This window comes from Haliotis cracherodii, unplaced genomic scaffold (genome assembly GCF_022045235.1).
Source record: "Haliotis cracherodii isolate W230 unplaced genomic scaffold, xgHalCrac1.p SCAF_4, whole genome shotgun sequence".
Lineage (NCBI taxonomy): Eukaryota > Metazoa > Mollusca > Gastropoda > Lepetellida > Haliotidae > Haliotis > Haliotis cracherodii.
This window is the reverse complement of record NW_027266297.1, coordinates 33,282,950-33,303,675: the sequence shown is the minus strand read 5'-3', so window position 1 is coordinate 33,303,675 and position 20,726 is coordinate 33,282,950. Positions and strand designations below refer to the sequence as shown.

The 20,726-nt window shown below is 39.3% G+C and overlaps 1 protein-coding gene across 1 annotated transcript; it reads left to right on the top strand.

Annotated features, from left to right (window-relative positions):
- Positions 1-873: 873 nt before the first annotated feature.
- Positions 874-19,687, top strand: LOC139478976 (low-density lipoprotein receptor-related protein 1-like). Its single transcript, XM_071261697.1, has 13 exons — positions 874-947; positions 7,585-7,824; positions 8,210-8,378; positions 10,031-10,155; positions 11,240-11,393; positions 12,852-12,964; positions 14,012-14,143; positions 14,248-14,385; positions 15,117-15,251; positions 15,362-15,496; positions 16,247-16,306; positions 16,640-16,718; positions 17,127-19,687. Exons 1-13 carry the CDS (start codon positions 881-883, stop codon positions 17,407-17,409), a joined length of 1,830 nt encoding a protein of 609 aa, XP_071117798.1. The 5' UTR covers positions 874-880; the 3' UTR covers positions 17,410-19,687.
- Positions 19,688-20,726: the final 1,039 nt, after the last annotated feature.

Here is a 20,726-nt window from a genome sequence, read left to right as displayed (position 1 = left end):
TAAGAAACATCAAGAATGTATGATGTGCTAAGCACTGATTATCCCACACTAGATTGAAATATAATTGCAAAAACATGTGTTCATTTCAAACATAATGCATCCTCATTATTTAGGGTTACAAAGGAAAGGGCAGTTCCTCTGACTTAAAGCAACAGGTATATTTCATTAATTAACAAACTATTTACTATTTGTTGTTGACCAGCGAGGATAACGGGGGTATGTGAGATTTGTTCACTTCTTTCTTGTTTATGTATATGCACTCCATATATTAACTTGAGCCAGGATACTTCGGTACAATAACGTCTGATTACAAATGTGTAGATAAATGAAGTGCGATGGTTAGGCGTGTGATCAAAGCTCTGGCTCGTCACGTATAGGACCCGATTTCGATTCCACACAAGGGTACAATATGAGTTCAGGACATTTCTGATGTCATCTCGCGGTGATATGACTGAAGAGGTATAAAACACAACTCACTCACATACAATGCGCTATGCAGGATAAAATAAGGATACAGAACTATTCTTCCGTAGCATAGAGGATATGCTGATAGAAAAACAGATAAGATAGTATGAGAATCCAATTCATTTACTAAATTCAAGCTTTTCAAATGATATTCAAAACGAAATGAGAATTACAGTCATTGTTACTTTTTACTTTCCTCTAGCTTATCAACTGAAATGACGGAAAATATGTTTTTAAATTATGTTCCTGCTTTTTTTTAAATCCCCGTTTAAACAAAGAACAGACACCAAGAACATATATGGCAGGCTCGTATGCTATCTAACCAATCCTAATAGGATTAGTAGGAAGTAGTTGGACTACATACGCAAGGGAGTAGCTAGTGTGCGCTGATATTAGCGCCGCGATTCAATGCGAAATGGCGTCGTTCTTCGCAGTGAGCGCCATATACTTTGGAGGATTAATCTACACAACTTCTGGTCAGGGTGAGGTGTTTAACTTTTGCTTATGTTTAGGAAACAACTGTAAAGATGCTATGGGGAGGCTGATTATCAAGTAATCGGTATGTCGAGCCATTGAGGTAAATACTAAACTTTAAAACATATAACAAAGGTCATGTATCAAGTATCAGTTAAATATTATTTTCATTAATTTTGTTTCAATCAGGAAATAAATTGACGAAAACGTAGCTGTAACTGTGAATGATATGATTAACAATCAAGGGCGACGATGCAAATATACCGAAGTGCTGACTTTGAAAGCTCTTTGCTTTGAACACTCTATTAATATGTATATTGTAGAAGTGGGTGCGTTCGTACGTACATTTGTACGTGCGTGTCTTTGTTTCTTAACGCGACACTTCCACTGAAATACTCACCCTTGAAGATCCGGGATAGAATAGGTCTTCAGCAACCCATGCTTGCCGTAGAAGGCGACTATGCTTGTTGTAAGAGGCGACTAACGGGATCGGGTGGTCAGGCTCGCTGACTTGGTTGATGCATGTCATCGATCCCAATTGCTTGGATCGATGCTCTTGATTTTAATCACTGGATTGTCTGGTCCAGACTCGATTATATATTATATATATGACCGCCGTCATATAGCTGGAATATTTCTGAGGGCGGCGTTAAACAACAAACCAACCAACCACTTACATACTAAACAAAACATTCTCAAGCAATGCCTCCACCCCGAATACAGGTACAAAAGCGTCACCGCTTACCGACTAAGAATGAATACTGACAGATTTATTCATGTCATGCTCACAGGGACACAGTCTATGTTAAACACAGGAAGCCAGTGGGTGGGGTGGTGTTGTTTACTTGCACTGCATACAACTAGTAATGTGCTTGACGGGTAACAATAAGCAATACCTGTATATACCAACGGAATATCTGCGCATATCCACAGCAGTCACAACTCAAAATTAACAAAATCAGTAAATCCGCTCTCGAGTCTGGACATGACTACCCTTTTCGCGAACACCTGGTGTGTCATCACTGGTTTTCAGTGATCCCCCCCCCCCAAAAAAAAAAAATGTCTCCGCTATTTTTGTGGAATTCTTTTTGCTTTGACGTTTTACATTAACTCGCTTTCTGTGGAGTTGAACATGTGAATATTTTTGCGTCAAACATTCCATTTCAAGTCTGGTTTGGCGTTTGCTGTTTAACCGCACTCAACAATACTCAAATGAATGTCTGAATGACAGCAGTCTATAAATATTCGAGTCAGGGCCTGATAATCAAGTGATTCATATTTTGAACAAACATCCACACCGTCGGGATACGACGACCAAGTTACCAAGCCTGAGAACCCGACCCATCGCCCCCTACGACCAGCATAGGTTGGTGAGAACCTTTTCTATACCTGAACCCCCAGCGTTTATTGTTCCACTGAAGTAGCCACATACAAATGCCAGTTAAAGCGATTAATGGCTTATAAAAAAAATGTTGCTTGTACAACGAAATGAATTTTCTTTAATTGCCAATATTGATAAACATAAATACAATTATACCCATGTTTACTTAATTAATGCAACATATATTTATTCAAGTTTCTTTTGAGAAGTGACTATGCAAACAGTTGGTATAATATACAATCCCGATGCTTGTTGAATTAGAAGTAACTTGATTTGTACTGTCATGTAAGAGTAAATGTTGTGTTAAAAGGATTCTCTCTCGACAATCGGAATGCTGTCAGTTAAATGATTATTTAAAAAACGTTACTTGTACATTTTTCCCATCTCCGTGTTATAATTATGAATCTGTATAAATTGCTTTAGTAGGGCACACTTATACGTAACACGTAACATATACCATAACGCTCCCGAAATATAGTTAAGTTGGCTTTGCCAGAATGATTGAATAACTCGGAGAAATAATTAGTGAGCTGTATCAACAACTAATATGTCCATTCAGGGGGGCACGGGTGGCCCAGTCTCCTAAAGCGCAGAATTACGTCCCTTGGACACACCAGATAGCTATGATTGTGTTCGAATCCCGGTTCGCCCCGATTATGTTTCTAGGTCTGTCAGCACCATACCTGTGCTCATGTGTTTCACGAAAGTGGTAAACGTCTGAGGCCCACATTAAGCTGACAAGGTGTGATGTAACTGGAACACTGTTCAAATATCACTCATTTGTCCATTCACTCTGATCATTGCAATATGTATATCATCAGCTGTTATGAGGCATAAATGACGTGCCTTGGAATTAAACCTTCAAAATGACGTCCATTCAAACTGATATTACCGGGCATCGATTTACTTGTACTCAGTAGGTGGTGAGGTGAAATTGGGTTTAACGTCGCGTCCAAGATTATTGCATCTATATAGCGACGTACTTGTACTCAATAAGCTGCATACCTTAAAATACATCAATGTCTACAGGTATGTAATAGGTATCAGTATTTTTTAAATATCCACTCTGTTTTCAACGTCTACTAAAACAGCTTTGACTCTGAGTGAGGTGGGTTGAACGCCACTTTTAATATGACGTCAATCTGGAATGCAATGTCAAACACCAAAATGAGTGAGTGAGTCAATATGGTTTTACGCCGCTTTTAGCAATATTCCAGCAATATCACGGTGGGGGACACCAGAAATGGGCTTCACAAATTGTACCCATGTCGGGCATCGAACCCGGGTCTTCGGCGTGACGAACGAACGCTTTAACCACTAGGCTACCCGACCGCCCCAACACCAAAATGAAATTCATATAGTCAATGACAATATATTAATTAATAGAATACATTATTATATATACGCTATCCATGTCCCCCATTTCGAACGACATGTTTAAAGGACAAAGTGTGACAAGGGCCCTGGATCTGTATAATTTAATATATGAGGAAGCTGTTTGAAATCGGCATCAAAGTTATCAGATGTGTTCATGTGAATGAGTGTAAGGCTTTTGTTCATCTATATAAAGCGACGAAACCTTCCCATGTCCAATAGAAATCTCTACATAAAGCAGAGTCGAAAGTACGATTCCGACTATATAGGCAGGTTCAAAAGTTCTAAGCCTGATTAACTTTCACAATGGTTCATTGCAAGTGTAATTGGTCTGTTGAGGCTGTTTGTGTACTAGTGACAGCCAGTTGAACGTGATAGGCGTCCAAATGGACACAGAAATGGAAAAGTACCGAGCAGTCATCAAGTTTTTTACTTTAGAGAAAAGTACTCCACAAGAAACTCATGACCGTTTGTCATAAGTGTATGGGGATACGTGCCCTAGCTTTTCCACTGTTAAACGCTGGGCAGCTGTGTTTAAGGCTGGGAGAACAAGTCTTGATGATGACTCTAGGTCTGGACGTCTCTTAACTTCCATCAATGAAGATTCAATCAAGGAGAGAGAAAAAGTTTTACTGTGAGATAGACGTATTACAATTGCTGAACTTGAGAAAGACACAGGTCTAAGCCATAGAACCATTGAAACTATTATTTATGAAAATTTACAGTTGAATAAAATGTCTGCTCGTAGGGTGCTAAAGTTTCTAAATTCTGAACTGACATTGCAAGAGAAAATTTAGAGCTAATTGAGGAGGATTTCGTCAAATTAAAAAAGAGATCAGTAACAGGTGATGAAACAAGGGTCTAACACTATGATCCCTAGTCAAAACGTCAATCCATCGAATGGCACCAAAGACATTCAAGTCTTCAAGATCAGTGAAGAAAGTTACGGCCACTGTATTCTGTAATGCAAAGGGCATGATCCTTGTTGATTACTCAGTCAAAAGACGATAACCGGTGTCTAAGCTGCTGATTTTCTTTCGCTTGAGAAATTCCATCAAAGATAAGCGGCGAGGTATGCTGACTGCTGGAGTTCTACTACTTCATGACAATACCCCTGCTCATAACTCTCGGGGGCATGGTCCAGTCGTCTAAGGCGCCGCAATACGCTGTGAAGAGTTGCGTCCCTTGGACACACCAGAAACCTATGATTGTGGGTTCGAATCCCGGTTCGCCCCGATTATGTTTCTAGGTTTGTCAGCACCATACCCATGCTCGTGGCTTTCACTGAAGTGGTAAATGTGTAAGACCTGCATCACTTCTGGTTTTCCTCCCACATTAAACTGACACACCGTGATATAACTGAAATACCGTTAAAAGCGGCGTAAACCCAACTCACTCACTCACTCTCATACCTCTCGACTTGCAAAGGCTGCTGTGCGACAAGGTGATGAGCTTTCTCACTCCATACTCACCAGACCTGGCACCAAGTGATTTCCACCTGTTTCCTAAACTGAAAGAACAAATTCGTGGAAAGCGCCATGACGACAACGATGAGCTCAAAGCTGTCGTGAATGGGTTTTTCAGGGTGGCTTCAGAAAACTTCTTCCTGACGGGAATTGAAACGCTTCACTATCGACATGAGAAGTGTATTGAAAAGCTGGGAGATTATGTTGAAAAATAAGATTAATAACACTTTCACAATTGTTGGTTTTGTTTGTTAGACTCAGAACTTTTTGACCAGCCCGAATCACATGAAGGGAAAATTGACTGTTGGAAATTTGAAGTAATCCCTCTTGCCATACAGTATTGTCGAGAGTGTTTTGTCACTCTGAAACTTTATGCATAGAACTAAATATGAAACAGATGAGGCCGTCTGACTGGTCGCTTTAATTTCTAGTTCAGCTGGCTAAATCAGTGGAAGGGAATTGACTGTTTGATTGTTATTGAACGGTATCAGATCGATATACACATGTACCTCAAGCTTTATTTCTTGGCCAAAAGACCTACTTTTGACTTTGCCATTTCGAGCAGAAATTCCGAATCAGATTCGCGAAAAGATATCGGGAAATCCACCTCTGTTAGCCAGACATGCACGAATTTTTCGAGGCATGCTTCTGTTGAGTAGGCCAATGTCAGCTTGACTCATCAGTGAGAGCAACACCGAATTCATTGAGAGTGGTGGGTGGATTTTGACGTTTCACGTACACGTCTGCCAATCACGTTCAATACGTGTTTCATGGGGAAAGGTCCGGGCTGAAGTGCAGGCCATGGCATGACATGGATGTTTTGCTGTTGGAGGAATTGGATCACAATCCTGGTACGATCAGCACGTGAAAGATGAAACTTTGCCCAACATGTTATGTAAATGACACAATGATGTTGTCCTGATGGTATGGACCTATGACTCTGCCATGGACAATATTGACCGCGCATTTCGGTCAGTCATTGTTATACCACCCCATACGGTTATGGGGGCTGTCGGGTACACTACTGGTTAAAGCGTCCGCTCGTCTCGCCGAAGACCCGGGTTCGATTCCCGACATGGGCACAGTGTGTGAAGCCCATTTCTAGCGTCCCCCGCAGTGATATTGCTGGGATATTGCTAAAAGCGGCGTAAAACCATACTCACTGACTTACGCCATACGATTATGAACCCAAGCCCAAAACGATCATGCTGTCCGACGTTAACGCCCATAAAACGCTCATTAGGACGTCTCCAAACTCGATTCATTCGGCTATGGCAGTCGAGAGTGAACCTCCATTCAGTCCAACGTCGATAATCCCAGTGCTGACTTTCCTTACACCACTGACTGATTCAAATCAAGTGCAGTAAGTTGTGGGATGACACGTGGACGTCATCATCATCGACGTTATGTGTTTGTTGGTATAGGGCCCATAATCTTCTGACGTGTGTCCACCTGTAACATGCAAATAAACGTGCAGCACGTTGCAAACGTTGCTTGGTCAATGCTGTTCCTTAATGATTAAATGTGTTTGATAAAGTGTATTTGAGAGTTTGGTTCCAAGGAAACAATATTTGTCTGCTCACAACCGAGTCTGAATGACAATGGTAAATCTGGCATACCACCCCTTGCACGTGCTTTCCAAGGTCACGTGCACATGACTGTCACAATGTTTTGTTTGGGAACTTGATTTCTTCTGCCACATAAATCACTTACTTCACTGCGATACATTGTTGTATTTATCTGTAGTTACACCTCAAACATAATATCGCATACATTTTTGTATAGTACAAGCAAGTCTTGGCAAAAACAAACCAGTACAAACATAAGCTGAATACTTCATCTTACAGTTACAGACTTGGCTACATTTTTTCTGTTGAATTTCCACAATCGACCTTGTTAACTTCTGATCCTGTCCAAAACTTGCAAGTGCAAGAAAAAACCAAGATAGTTGTTATATTATTATTAGATAGTTTCAAGATATCTGATTATTAACATATCAATATTTCAAAACTTAAAAATATTCAATGTGACAAAAATGACACTTATGCTACCCTGTCCTTTCAAACAGATAGCACTTAATACTTGTATCTACCAAGAACAGTTCCTTGGCCTGGAATCGCAGAGAAGATATCCGAGATTTGAATACCATTTAACACGATTTTGAACCAATCAGCGGAAAAAAACCCAATGGTCATTGATGTTTTCTCTGATGAACCCCACGTGTACGGGAATGATGCTGACAAGCATGGGATGATAATCTGTTTTATCTGGGATTCGAGCCCACAATCGTTGGATTCTGAGACGAGAAGGCCACCCATGCCCCAAGCAACATAACAGGGTGGCTACAGAATACACAACCTCTATTTCAAATATGATTATTTGTCTCACATATTTGCTGACAATTTCTTTTGCAAACTATTTCAGGGACTCCAGAACTTGTGGTGCTTTTGGCTGATTCAGGCCTGCCTGGTCAACAAGGGACATTGTTTGAATTAGATATTCATCACATGAACTCAACACAGAGGACCGGTAAACCTATATCTTCACCGGTGGCCATAGATTTTGACATGGAGACACGGGACATATACTGGACGGACATTGGCACACAAACTTTGAGGAAGGTGAAAATCGATGGAACAGAATCAAAAGTTGTTGCAGCGCTGAGTGAGTACAAAATAAATTAGTTTGTACAAACATACCCTCTTGAAGGCTTTGAATTCATATTATGCGATTGCCCTGGGACAACATATTATTATACTCAACAGTTGTAGGATGACACAGTTACACTGGAAAGTGTGGGGTGTCTGAATGCAGTTGGGGAAAAGGATTAACAACTAGCACACTCATTTAGGGATTAGCATTTTTTGTGTGTAATTGATGACTGTCACAATTGAGGTATGACTACATGGTACGGGTATTTCAGGCGATGGTCATCGTGAATAGGTAGCTATGAAAAATGCGCTCACATCTGACGCAATTGAATTTATCTCTTGGACAAAGCAGTAGGCATACTACATGTGGCATGTACCTTATGTCCTGTACTTGGTAGCATCACGACACGAAGGATTAACACTGGACAGCACCACCCGGCAAGTCTTCATCACAGATGATGGTGACAATCGTATTGTGAGGATCGAGATGGACAGTTTACAGCCTACAGTGATTGTTAACACTGATCTCGACAAACCCAGAGGGATTGTTGTCGATACTAAAAATAGGTCAGTACGATTGAATGATTAAAGCAGCCCAGTGTAAATGTGTAATTATTTTTATATGTTGTAAGGTTTCAACTGGATTGGACCGCCATTGTGAAACCATGAGGTGCTTGGGCATCTCAGGGATATCTTCTTTATAGCTCTGGGAAATTCTTTGATCAGTCAAGAGTCAAGGTCACCCTCAAGGTCATACGAAATAAAAAGGCATTTGTTCCCCCCCTCACTTGAACTGGATTTACTGGTCAATGAATCTTGATACATGATATCCTAGTGGCGGGCCGTATATCCAATACGTTCCTGAATGATTTATGCATAAGGTCAATGTCACCGTGAAGGTCATTCTTAAAGCATTCTTGCCATTTCATTTTAATATCTTTTGTTCTGAAGATATTTTGCAAGTCTTGTGTTTGTACATTTTTGAATACTTATGGGTGGCAAATGGTGCCAATCGTATATAGTAGTAATAGGTAACTTTCAATTAGTAGCAGATGCTGTATCTTTTTTTGAACAATGCAGAGCTTGGGCACCTCAGAGATTTCTCCGTTTTAACCTTGGGACCTATTTTTGACACCTTGATCAAACAAGTCAAGGTTCAATGCCACCCTAAAGCCAAAAAAAAACCTCGAGAAAGATTTACTGTAGGTCAACGAAGAGAGAGAGATTTGGAGATTTTACGATCGCTTCAGCCGTCTGCTATTTCGCAATCGGGGCCAGACGGGTTTAAGATAATAATATAATAATGGGGAATACGAAAGTAATCGGCTGGCCCAAAAAACTGTAAATTAGGGGAGATAAAGAAGAAAGAAATACAGTGAAGGGGGTAGAATGGGAGAAGAGAACTAAGTGAGAGTGTCATAGAGCTGTAAGAAACGTAATCTGATGGGAACAAATAATAGAACAGAATTATAACTAGTATGTAATCAGTTAGGCTGATATGCTAATGTAATAATATATCTAATAAAAGAAAAAAACAACAGTGGTGTGGGTGAGAAACCTACTCTAATAAACGTTGGGCTTATTTGGCTGGGGTGAGGGAGGCGGGTGTCAGGGGTAAGTGGCGACAATGTGCGTGTGAGCTGGGCTTGGGTGAGCGGCTGGATAAACGGGCATGGTTATAGGCGGCTGGATATGGGCGAATTTTTCTCGCGGACGTCGGGGAAGGCAATCCGCGCTAAGAATTTGGATCCCGATCCTAAATTGAAAAGGTGGAGATTTTGTATATTGTAGTTAAGCTGTGTTTTGTTGGGATTGTTCTAAAGTTTGTTTATGAGGTTTGTTGATTTAAGGAATTTAGCTATATGGGTGTATTTAGAGGGGTGATTAGACGGGTTTAGTAGTAAGCTTAAGTTGTTTTTGTACTGGGGGAGGGGGGAGGGGGGAGGGAGTTGTATAGCTGTTTTTGTTGTTGTTTGTATTGTGTGCAGTGGTTAAATATGTGTTCTAGGTTTTCTGGTATGTTACAATGGGAGAAGTTTGGGTGTGGGTGTCTGTTTTGTTTATATAATGTTTCGTTTAGGTTGATTTGATTCAGTTATACCAAGGTGTGCATTGATCAATCTCTTCGACTTCCTGAATGCAATATACATAACTATTAAAGTGTATGTAGGAAAAGCTTTTACAATTACCTAAACGAAATGCATCTTTTTTTGTATCAGAAAACTATACTGGGTAGACTGGGGAAGCACGCCGAAGATAGAGACGTGCGACTACACTGGAGCGCAGAGGAAAACCCTAATTTCGGGACTTCAGGCTCCTAACGACATCACTATCGATGAACATGGTGGGTTTACTTAGGAAATAAACATACTGTCATTCCAATGCAGATTATCTGTAGATTTAACTGAGTTAGAATCAAACGCGCAGCTCCACATTGAAATTGTGTATGGTTGTCTCCATTCTACCTTGACATTCTAAATTGAACGCTAACTCTTTTCTGTTGACTGAGATATTGATTAAAGGTGAATGGATTCAATTAAATGTTTTGAATGGGCTGCCGATCTGAATTATGGGAACACCGATAATAATCTTAAACATGGTAGGGCGCTGTATATGCTCATTTTCACCAAAAACATTTACAAGCCTTGCAATGTTTAGCTTTGTTTTGCACGTCATGACGTCACAATCGGATTTGAAAGCGTGTCAAATTTCGGTTGTTTCTAAAACTTGAAATACTGTTTTGGTCTGTTTCATTAACGTTGTCTGTTAAAAATGTATTGACACATACATGCTTTGAATATTGAAGTAACCTAAATTCTGAATGATGAAACTTACAATGTAGGGTTGTTTATCAGATGCCTTCCGTGAATTTGTAAAAAAACTGAAGTTTTAGGCATTTTGTAAATTGCCTAAATGGATCACGTTTTACACATGGACTGCTTTTACACACTGAGTTTAACGTTAACAACATTCACTTAGTTAAAACAACATGCTGAATACTCATGGAACAGTAGTATTTTGAATGTTGGATTGAAGCTTTAAACAAAATTAATGCACTCCCAATAGAGTAAAAGTACCCTATACAACATACACTTAGTCAAAACAACTGTCTGAGTACTCATGATATTGGAAACCCATACTTGACCACAATTTCTTGATTTGTGACACCTTATATGTTTTAAATTAATATATGAAATGGCGATGTCCTCTGGGATGAATTGGTAGGGAATGCATATGTCTCGTTCATATCAGCCTTACGGCATACACTTGTTTTTGCCATTCATTGTGATATGGTTGAACTCATGGCGAGTGCTAATGTGCAATATTTAAAATTATTATTATCACAAGGAGGGACGTTGTTAGAATGGTATGTCAATTCTTTTTCTTATCACTGCCTGTGTGATGATATACATGTGTTGTCCACCTAGATGGTCGCTTGTTCTGGACTGAGGGAACAGGATCTATTGAATCTGTTCGAGTGGACGGTTCTGACAGAAAAACAATATACATCCAACCTGGACAACGATTCTTCTCTATATCCCACTTCAATGGCATTATCTTCTTCACGGCATTGCAAGCACCGTAAGTACACGTCTTTTTCATATTTTACTTAACAGTCTGAAATATGAGTAGACATTTCGATTTGAAGCACGTTGTTGAGCGTTGTTAATATTCAATTTGAGTTTAAGAATTGCTTAGTTAAATTAGCTATGTTCGGTATATAATTATCAATATCGCTTACGGTGTTCCTTGAACATTTACCTGTCTCAAATACATTCCTTGTAATGCTGTCTGGGATGATACATCGTAATACGATGGTGTATAGCATAGATGTTTTTTTTAAGTCACAGGTTTGTGTGGTGAAGACTCAATGACGTACAGGCCGTCGTGATATAGCTGTAATATTGCCGTCTGCAGCGTTTACTTAAAATTCACTTTATCACTGTTTCTAGCTCGTTACAATAGTCATTGTGAACTGCTTCCAATGAGCAGCATGTTGCGTATGCGCTTTGTTGCACCAAAATGCACAATCATTTTCAATACTATAAAATAAATTAATTGAAAGTGATTTCATGTCAATTGATTGGCTATCCAAGCAATTATTTTTGCGTTTAAACCCCCATATCTGACCATTGTTTTCTGATTGACTGGTAATGTAGTGGGCGGGGCTCGATTTTATCACTGAACGATGTCACTTATTTTGTATCGTTGTCTCCAAGAATTTTGTGTTCCTGATTAAATAAACTTTGTACAGTAAACTACGTTTATTACGAACACGCTTAAAACGAACTGACATATACCGAACTGTGCTGTTTGGGGGGGGGGGGGGAAATCAAAAGCAGGATAGATTATCTTTATCTTTCAGGAAATAAAACATGCAAGAGCAACATGTATATGCATTCGATGGAAATGTGCTTGCCTGTGTGACAATTTTTTCTTGTCATTTTAGTGAATTTGGAAGTAGTGACAAGTGCTCTGTTTGGGCTTGTGTAGAGTGTCCCAAGAAGATATTATTGTCATGTTCTTGATGCACTCCACTGTTGTGCGGCATTAAACAACAAACCAACCAACCAACCACTGTTACCTGAATTGTTGTACAATATTGATAATGATATGTTAGTCTGTTAAATACTTGATATGCTCATATGTTTCTTCATTGGATGTATAGTGTAGAGTACTACTTAAGTAATATTATTTTAATCATGATATTACTGTCATTCTTATACATCATGAAGGTTTATTACAAATAATCGTTTGATAATTATTTCATTTTAAACATAGGACGTTCATGGAGAGTATTTCTGGTTGCAGAGACTTGATAAAGCGATAATAGAATAACAGTCTCTAGGCTTATCAGTAAGCTTCAATCAGCTGGCAATCACATACTGGACTGTACCGGACAGTGAAATGCCCTACTGTCAAGTTCAAAGAAAACCACCCTGCAGTTTATATCAATGCATTCACATTAATATTACCAATAGTTAACTGTTTTGCATGTATTATTCGAATATTTTAGTTTTTTCGTTTTCTTTTCTTCAGAAATTCTTTTTATGTCTCAACGGATACTGGCTCCTATTCTTGGACCTTAAATGTACCCAATTTACAGGCGTCAACTGGCATCCACGTTTTCTCGCCAAACTTCAATGCCTCAGGTAATATATAGTTTTTCAATATATACACAGTTCCACAAAATATACGAAGATATTAGACACAAGGAATCGCATAGTGTAATTGTAATGAGTATATTCACACAATTGAAGAAAAGTGACAAAGCCCTTTCCATATTCATAAGAAATCTCTGCAAAAAGCAGAGTCGATTGTACGATTTCGACTATATCATGAGCATGTGTCTATGAATCACTATCAAATAGTGATGATACCAGTTGTTGGCCAACAGGTTAGCGTATCCTTCACCAACGGTGGCATCTGTCACAAACACATGCAAAGGCAAGTCAATTGTTCACCTGAAAAAAACACGGGAACATATTGTAGTCAAAATAGGGAAATGCATCGGACGTCATTTTTGGAAATGTCCTAAACATGTCTACCATAAAACATTTTGAAAGGTTTACTGTGGCCTTGAATGTTGTAACATTGATCAAACCACTCCCGAGTCGTTTGACGCTCCTTGAAATGTGGTGGAAAGAGTGTATCTCAAAAGTTGAGAATGTAAATACCAAAGGCCGGAGCTGTTGGAATATTGCTCGACATGAAGCGAAAGTTGACTATCTTGTGGAGAGTGTTTTGTCACTCTGAATCCTTATGCATAGAGCATAGATCAAACTGTGAAACAGATGAGGCGGTCTCACTGGTCTCCTTTGTTCTAGTTCAGGTGGGTAAATCAATGGAAGGGAATTGGCTATTTGATGGTTATTGAACGATATCAGATCATCGATATATACCTGAAGCTTAAGTTAACCTTCTTGGCTAAATTTACGTTGCCCTCCGAGCAGAAATTGTGGTGCCATGGGATGCCTACTTCTTGCCTAAATGTCTTACCCCCAAAGTTTACATAGATATTATCAATGAGAAAGTCCAGCATGACGTCACGTCAGCTTCCAGCATCAGTCGAGGATTGAGATCCACGTGATTGAAGCCTCAATTGAGATACATTCTATAGGGTATAGTGTTCTAAGAGGTGACCGATTTATTCATAAAACGCAATATGGATGAACAACAAGGCTTTTTGTTTATCTCAGTTCCCTGCCCTGATGGAAAATACGGCATCAACTGTGACCCTTGTGGGAAGTGCAAGACAATATGTGAGAAGACAACTGGTGTGTGCCTAGAAGGATGTGAGACTGGTTATACGAAGAACACGTGTACACAAGGTTTGTACTTCAAGTTTGTTTGTTATCCTGAAATTAATCGCATTGTTTGGTAACACGAGAAGTTATTTGTGTTTAAAATCTTTTTTAATTTTTTTATACTTTAGTTTGTGATTCGGGAACATATGGCGATGACTGTGGATCAGCTTGTCCAAACTGCAAGACCGGAAGTTCTTGTAACCACCTGACCGGACGATGCCCGGATGGTTGCCAGCCTGGTTGGATGGGAGATTACTGTGATACTTGTAATATTGATTCTTTTTGTCACAGGCATATGAATATATCGTATGACTGTTACGTTTAATGTAATGTAAATGTTGATGCTTAAGAGGTTTGCCAGAATCTGACTGCCACCACCGGGATAATATATCATAAGTATATCTTCTATAATATATCTGGGAAAATATTATGACACGCTGGATTGTCATATCAAAGGTGACTGAAGAAAAGTTCGTATGACGAAAACTCAACACGCACTTACTGTAGGTATATGTATCTTATGGCGACATAGTATCTCAGTGGCTATAGAACTAGATGTATTAGTCATGGCTAGTACACATACACGCACGCGCGACACACACTCACAACATATCCTCTAGTTAGGTCAATCTGTCTATGAAAGAGAAGAGTACAAGGTCACTGTGACTTATTTTCAAAGAACAGCATACTCTTTATTATTTTCGTTGTTACCTTGAGTTACACCTGAGATTAAACGCTGAATGTTCTTAAAATATCTTCAAATAATTCTTAACACTCGGCAAAATAATCGTCTGAATCGCACTATGTGGCCAAAAGTACATGCTCTGGTAGACTTGGACAGTGCTTCAAAGGACATTCGAGAAGACTGATATATGTTGTGGGATCCGTCTGTGTAATCTTTCTGAACAGTTTGAATCGAATTTCTATGGTTTTGATGAAACACTTCGGTCTTATAATGCTCTCATTTGATTCAGATCTGATTTTAATCTTTAACCAGCATGTCCTCCCAAAACATATGGTGCGTCCTGTGCGTCTTGTGGCTACTGTGCTGGAGATGCTTCCTGTGACAAGGTGTCAGGTGTCTGCCCTATCGGATGTCAGGCTGGTTGGACCGGAGACAAATGTGACTCAGGTACCTTATGACAGCTGTTATTCTTCTCATAATAACTTGTTAGATTTGTACATATTGCCGATACGTAATCAAAAGCGGAAAGGTCACATCTTCAAACCATGTATTTCCAGCATGTCCACCCAAAACGTATGGTGCATCATGTGTGTCCTGTGGCTACTGCGCTGGAGGTACATCCTGTGACAGAAACTCAGGACTTTGTCCATCGGGATGCCTAAAGGGCTGGTCCGGATTGACGTGCAATACTAGTGAGTGTGCAAATAGAATCAGCAAAGGATAGGTTCTCGATTTTACATGATCATGATCATATTTATGAATTTACCGTTGCATGCAACAACCGATTAGCTATAAATTATATATTTAAGAATGTGAGGTGAGGTGAAATGGGGTTTAACGTCGCGTCCAAGATTATTGCACTTATATAGCGACGTGCATGTACGTGTGTGTGTTTGTGTGGCTGCTTCTACTAGTCCGGACTGATGCCGATTTATAGTGCTAACTCACTGAGATACCATGCCGCAGTTTAACATGAATATCCCACTCAGACACAGTATACTGACTCCGAGCCGACCAGTCCCTTACTGCCGAGCGCCAGACAGGGTAACAGGGGAGGCGGTCTTTAAGAATATGAACATTTATGAACGACAGTGCACTTTCTTAAAAATGTCATTAAAACTCATGATTTTTCTGTTCATTAACTGTCGGAGCAAGATCAATCCATGAATGGAAAGACGATGAAACGTCATCTCATATCCTCTTGTTACCCCATTAACGAGAGCTTTTTCATTATGATTTCGGAAAAGATACGTGGATTTCTATATTGATTTCATATCATCATGGACATATCATTGCATGTCTTTCTCTGGAAACTGTTCAATTACCCATGCCCGGATTTTGCAATTTCAGCAAAGTTCCATGCCACAACTGATTTGCGCTCTCTCACACCCATATATTTTACAAATTTCATTAACGCCATGATTTACTGTTCTATATAACTGACGGAACAACTGGCACAGAAAAATCCACGCAAGGCAACGACGATGTAATGTCATCACCAGGTAAGGCCAATAAAGTATCTGTTTTAAAATCATCCTGACTTTGTCCTAATATATAATTTCAAGCTGAATTTCCTGTTAAACTAGCCTGCCTAATGACAGTATTTTGTTTTTTTCTACACTGAAATAATCATTATAACCACCCCGGATACACTTATGCATGTTTGTAGTTCTACATGTTAACTTTGGGTAAACTTCGTGTTCATAAAATCTTTGAGTATGAAGACACTTTTCAAAGCTTATTTTCATAAATAGGTGTCTTTGAAGCGATAGCTTAAAATATACTGAATCTAGTAATTATGCCTTAAAAGTTTGCATACTTAAAACATATTTCAGGCGTTCTGGTCGGAATAACTGCAGCTGGACTTGTAGTCATCGCAATCATTGTTGCTGTGGTTGTTGTCGTTGTTATCAAGTATGTACAAGACAGACGGGCGAGCGAAGAGTGTTGTGTAACGCCAAAGATAGCAATAGTCCGGCTATGTATCGGCAGCCTGTATGTCTCGATCAGACAAACCAGTGATTGGAACGTGATGACACATAATCAGTCGAGTCACCAACTCTGACAATCCGATCCATTGTTGACAGGTCTTACGAAATTACAAATTGCAGTGGAGATGTCACACAATGCTGGTTCGTTTCTATTTGAACTACAGATTTTATCGTCAAGTGATAAAGAAAATTACTCCATATCAACTCTTATATGATATGATTCTCAATCTGGAAGACTATTAATTTGAATATCATTGTGGTATCACAGTTAACAGGTCATACTTAATGGTATTTGATAACAGCTCTAACCCAAAAATTAAATCGCTTACAGGAAACAGAAGAGGCCTAAGGACAAGACCTATGCTGACACCGAATTGACAGACAAGGGAGAGGACCCATATGAAACTCTAGGAGACGGTTATATTGACTGTGTGTCAAGTGAAGCGACCTACCAACAACAAAGAGCGGAAAGTGACTATGCCATCTGCGTGTCTGATGGAGAGCAATATCCAAAACAGGGCGTGGATGTTGTTTATTTCACATGTTTGTCTGATGGAGAGCAATATCCTCAACAAACAAGTGTTGGTGACTATGCCACATGTTTGTCTGATTGAGAGCCATACCCCAAGCAAGGTGATATTGGCTGGATGTGAGTCAGTGAGTGAGTGAGTGAGTTAAAATTTAACGTCGCATCAGCATTATTTCAGCCATATAGCGACGAGACCAAGTTAATATATTTACAATTTAGTTATTTATGGAAAGTTATATTTAAAAACAATTCATGAAACATATTTGAGCATAACAATATCATGTATACGGTTATAAAACACGGGCTATAGTGAGTGAGTGAGTGAGTGAGTGAGTGAGTGAGTGAGTTGGGTTTAACGCCGCTTTTAAGAGTATTACAGTTATATCGCTGCGTGTCAGCTTAATGTGGGAGGAAAGCCCGAAGTGATGCAGGTTTCAGACGTTTACCACTTCGGTGAAACCCACGAGCACGGTCATGATGCTGACAAACCTAGAAACATAATCGGGGCGAACCGGGATTCGAACCCACAATCATAAGTTTCTGGCGTGCCCAAGGGACGCAACTCTGCACAGCGAATCGCGGCGCCTTAGACGACTGGGCCACCCGTGCCCCCACACGGGCTATAGGCTAGGCCACCTCGCTGGGGATCATGGGGACTTACAGTACCTCTCCCTCCTGCATAATACCCCAGCAGGATTTACGTCATCACTTTAGCTACTGGTGCGCGATACTAGCAAATATTAAAATATATTCAGCAATGTGTTGGCTTAAAAACACTGGTTGATGTCACACAGGGGATGGATGTAAACGAAAGATCACGTCTACGGTTACTCTCTTAAGGTTACAGATTGTTCAAACGGTCTGCATAGATAAAAGGAAGGAAGTAATCCAATCAACACATAGCGTGTCGAAGGCTTTCAGTATCCATAGTACATTTGTGTAATAATGAACAGTATAATATCTTTGTGTTCATGACAAACAACTAAAATCATGCTGTTGATGAAGTAGGGATGGTACGATGGACTCTTTCAGAAGAATTCTTTAAGAAGGATTATGGAAATGGTTTTGGTTGCTTTTATTTTAGATTATGATTATAGTGAGTGAGTGAGTATGGTTTTACGCCGCTTTTAGCAATGTTCCCGCAATATCATGGCCGGGGACAGATTATGATTATAATCATGGAAAGGGTTTTATAGTAATTGGTGATCTTCTTCTTCTTCCCAATTCCCCAAGCATAACTTCTATGTATCTGAAACCTAAAAAGGGTTGGATATATTAAATACGCATATTTAAACTGTAGGTTTCCTCATCTCACTGGAATGTTAAAAGGTTGCATAGTTTGCAGATGTAATCATTCTGTGACATTAACACCACAAAAAATATGAAGCGGGATTTTAACGCCGCTTTTAACAGTTGTTCAGGTATCTCCTCTCGTGACAGCTTGAGGAAAGTCCTGTACGTGAGTGATAATTCCTTAACGCTGCATCAAGTAAGGTAGGTTCTTGACGTTAACCACTGTGTTGAAACCTTCAATTACGAGGGTCATGTTGACAGACAAACTTTCATGATGGGGTTTTAATCCGTGATCAGTGAATCCTGACATGGATTGAAGTACCGGAAAATCGATTACCTCTCTTATGCGTTTTATCCCTGTTCTATTTTGTAATATACATTGAGCTTCATGCTTTTGTTTATCTTGAATTTCATTTTATCTTGTCTTTACGATTCAACACCCTTTCATCTTTAAGTGAGTGAATGAGTTATGTTTTACGCCGCTTTTAGCAGTATTCCAATAATATCACGGCAGGGGGACACCAGAAATGGGCTTCACACATTGTACCCATGTCGGGAATCGAATCCGGGTCGTCGGCGTGACGAGCGAACGCTTTAACCACTAGGCTACCCGACCGGCCCTTCTTTAAGAAATTGTGAAGCAGCAACTTCAATCTTTAAGTATATCCTTATTCTGAATCAACACCTTTTTGATCTTTTAATATATAGTTATTGTGAATCAACACTTTTTTGTAATTTATGGATTATGTTATTAAGTGAACAAACGCATTTTTATGTATAAGTTGATCCTCATTGTGACTCAACACCCTTTTATCTTTTAGTATATCCTTATTGGGAATCAACACCATTTTGTCTTTAAGTATATCCTTATTATTAGTCAACACATTTTATCCTTAGATATGTCCTTATTCTGAATCAACACCTTTTTATCTTTAAGTATATCCTTATTATTAGTCAACACATTTTATCCTTAGATATGTCCTTATTCTGAATCAACACCTTTTTGTCTTAAGTATATCCTTATTATTAGTCAACATATTTTATCCTTAGATATGTCCTATTCTGAATCAACACCTGTTTATCTTTAAGTATATCCAAATTGTGAATCAACACTTGTTTATTTTTTTAATTATTTTCTTTAAGTGAATAAACGCATTTTTATGTTCCAGTACATCCACATTGTGACTCAACACTCATTAATCTTTAAGTAAATCCTTATTGGGAATCAACACCCTGTTTCTACCAAGTGCTTTTGACGTTCCTTAATCATGTTCATCTGATATTGATACCATATGCACACATCTTGGACAACAAAATGAGTTGCTAGGTTCGAGGTGTTTTATATTCAAATGCATTATACAACATGGAGACAATCTGCACGAACACACTGTTAAATGACCAACTTGCATTCGCTGAATTGGGCAACCAAAGCCTTTGAATAACAAGCCATGTGCAACCTGGCAGCTGTATATTTAGTAGTTGGTGTAGACTGGAGAAGTCTCCATTTAGGAGATACGTATTTTGTTTGTAAGATTTTCCAGAAGTTAGACTGAATGGTTGTTTAGGAGAAAATCATTAACTAAGGTGTCGTTAGCAAAACGTATCCACGTGCTTAGCTTCGACAACGCGCATGACAAGGGGTGCCGTGAAACTGATCACTGGTTTCAAGGTACTCCAATAATGATTTTTTATCGAAGTGGTGGTCTCGTTTTCACGACCTTTTGTCCGAAAATATAGAAAAACACAAAACATTCATAATTTCAGCCCTTTAACCTCTTTTTTGTCTTTTTTATAATCTGTAGGTATGTGTTTCTTCAAGATACGAATAATTAATTCAGTTAAGACGTATATATTGTATATCCCCTATCAAAGACAGTATCAAGTCAACTCTTCGGAAGCTGAGGTGGTCACAGAAACAAGTCAAGTCATTTAAACTTTAAACTTAAACTTTATTGGGACCAGAGTTGTTAGAAATGTCGTCCATGTTGCCAATAACGTTTACAATAAGGGGCCTCGTGGTGTACTATTCAGAGTGGTCGGTGTAATTGGTATGAACAATGTTGGGAGCCTGGTTCAAAACCTTGGGCACTAAGCAATTCCAGAAGTGAA

Coding starts and splice junctions, on each gene's coding strand:
- LOC139478976 (XM_071261697.1), top strand. CDS start 881: ATGGCGTCGTTCTTCGCAGTGAGCGCCATATACTTTGGAGGATTAATC. Junction 15,252..15,361: donor CGGAGACAAATGTGACTCAG/GTACCTTATGAC, acceptor ATGTATTTCCAG/CATGTCCACCCAAAACGTAT. Junction 15,497..16,246: donor CGGATTGACGTGCAATACTA/GTGAGTGTGCAA, acceptor TCTATATAACTG/ACGGAACAACTGGCACAGAA.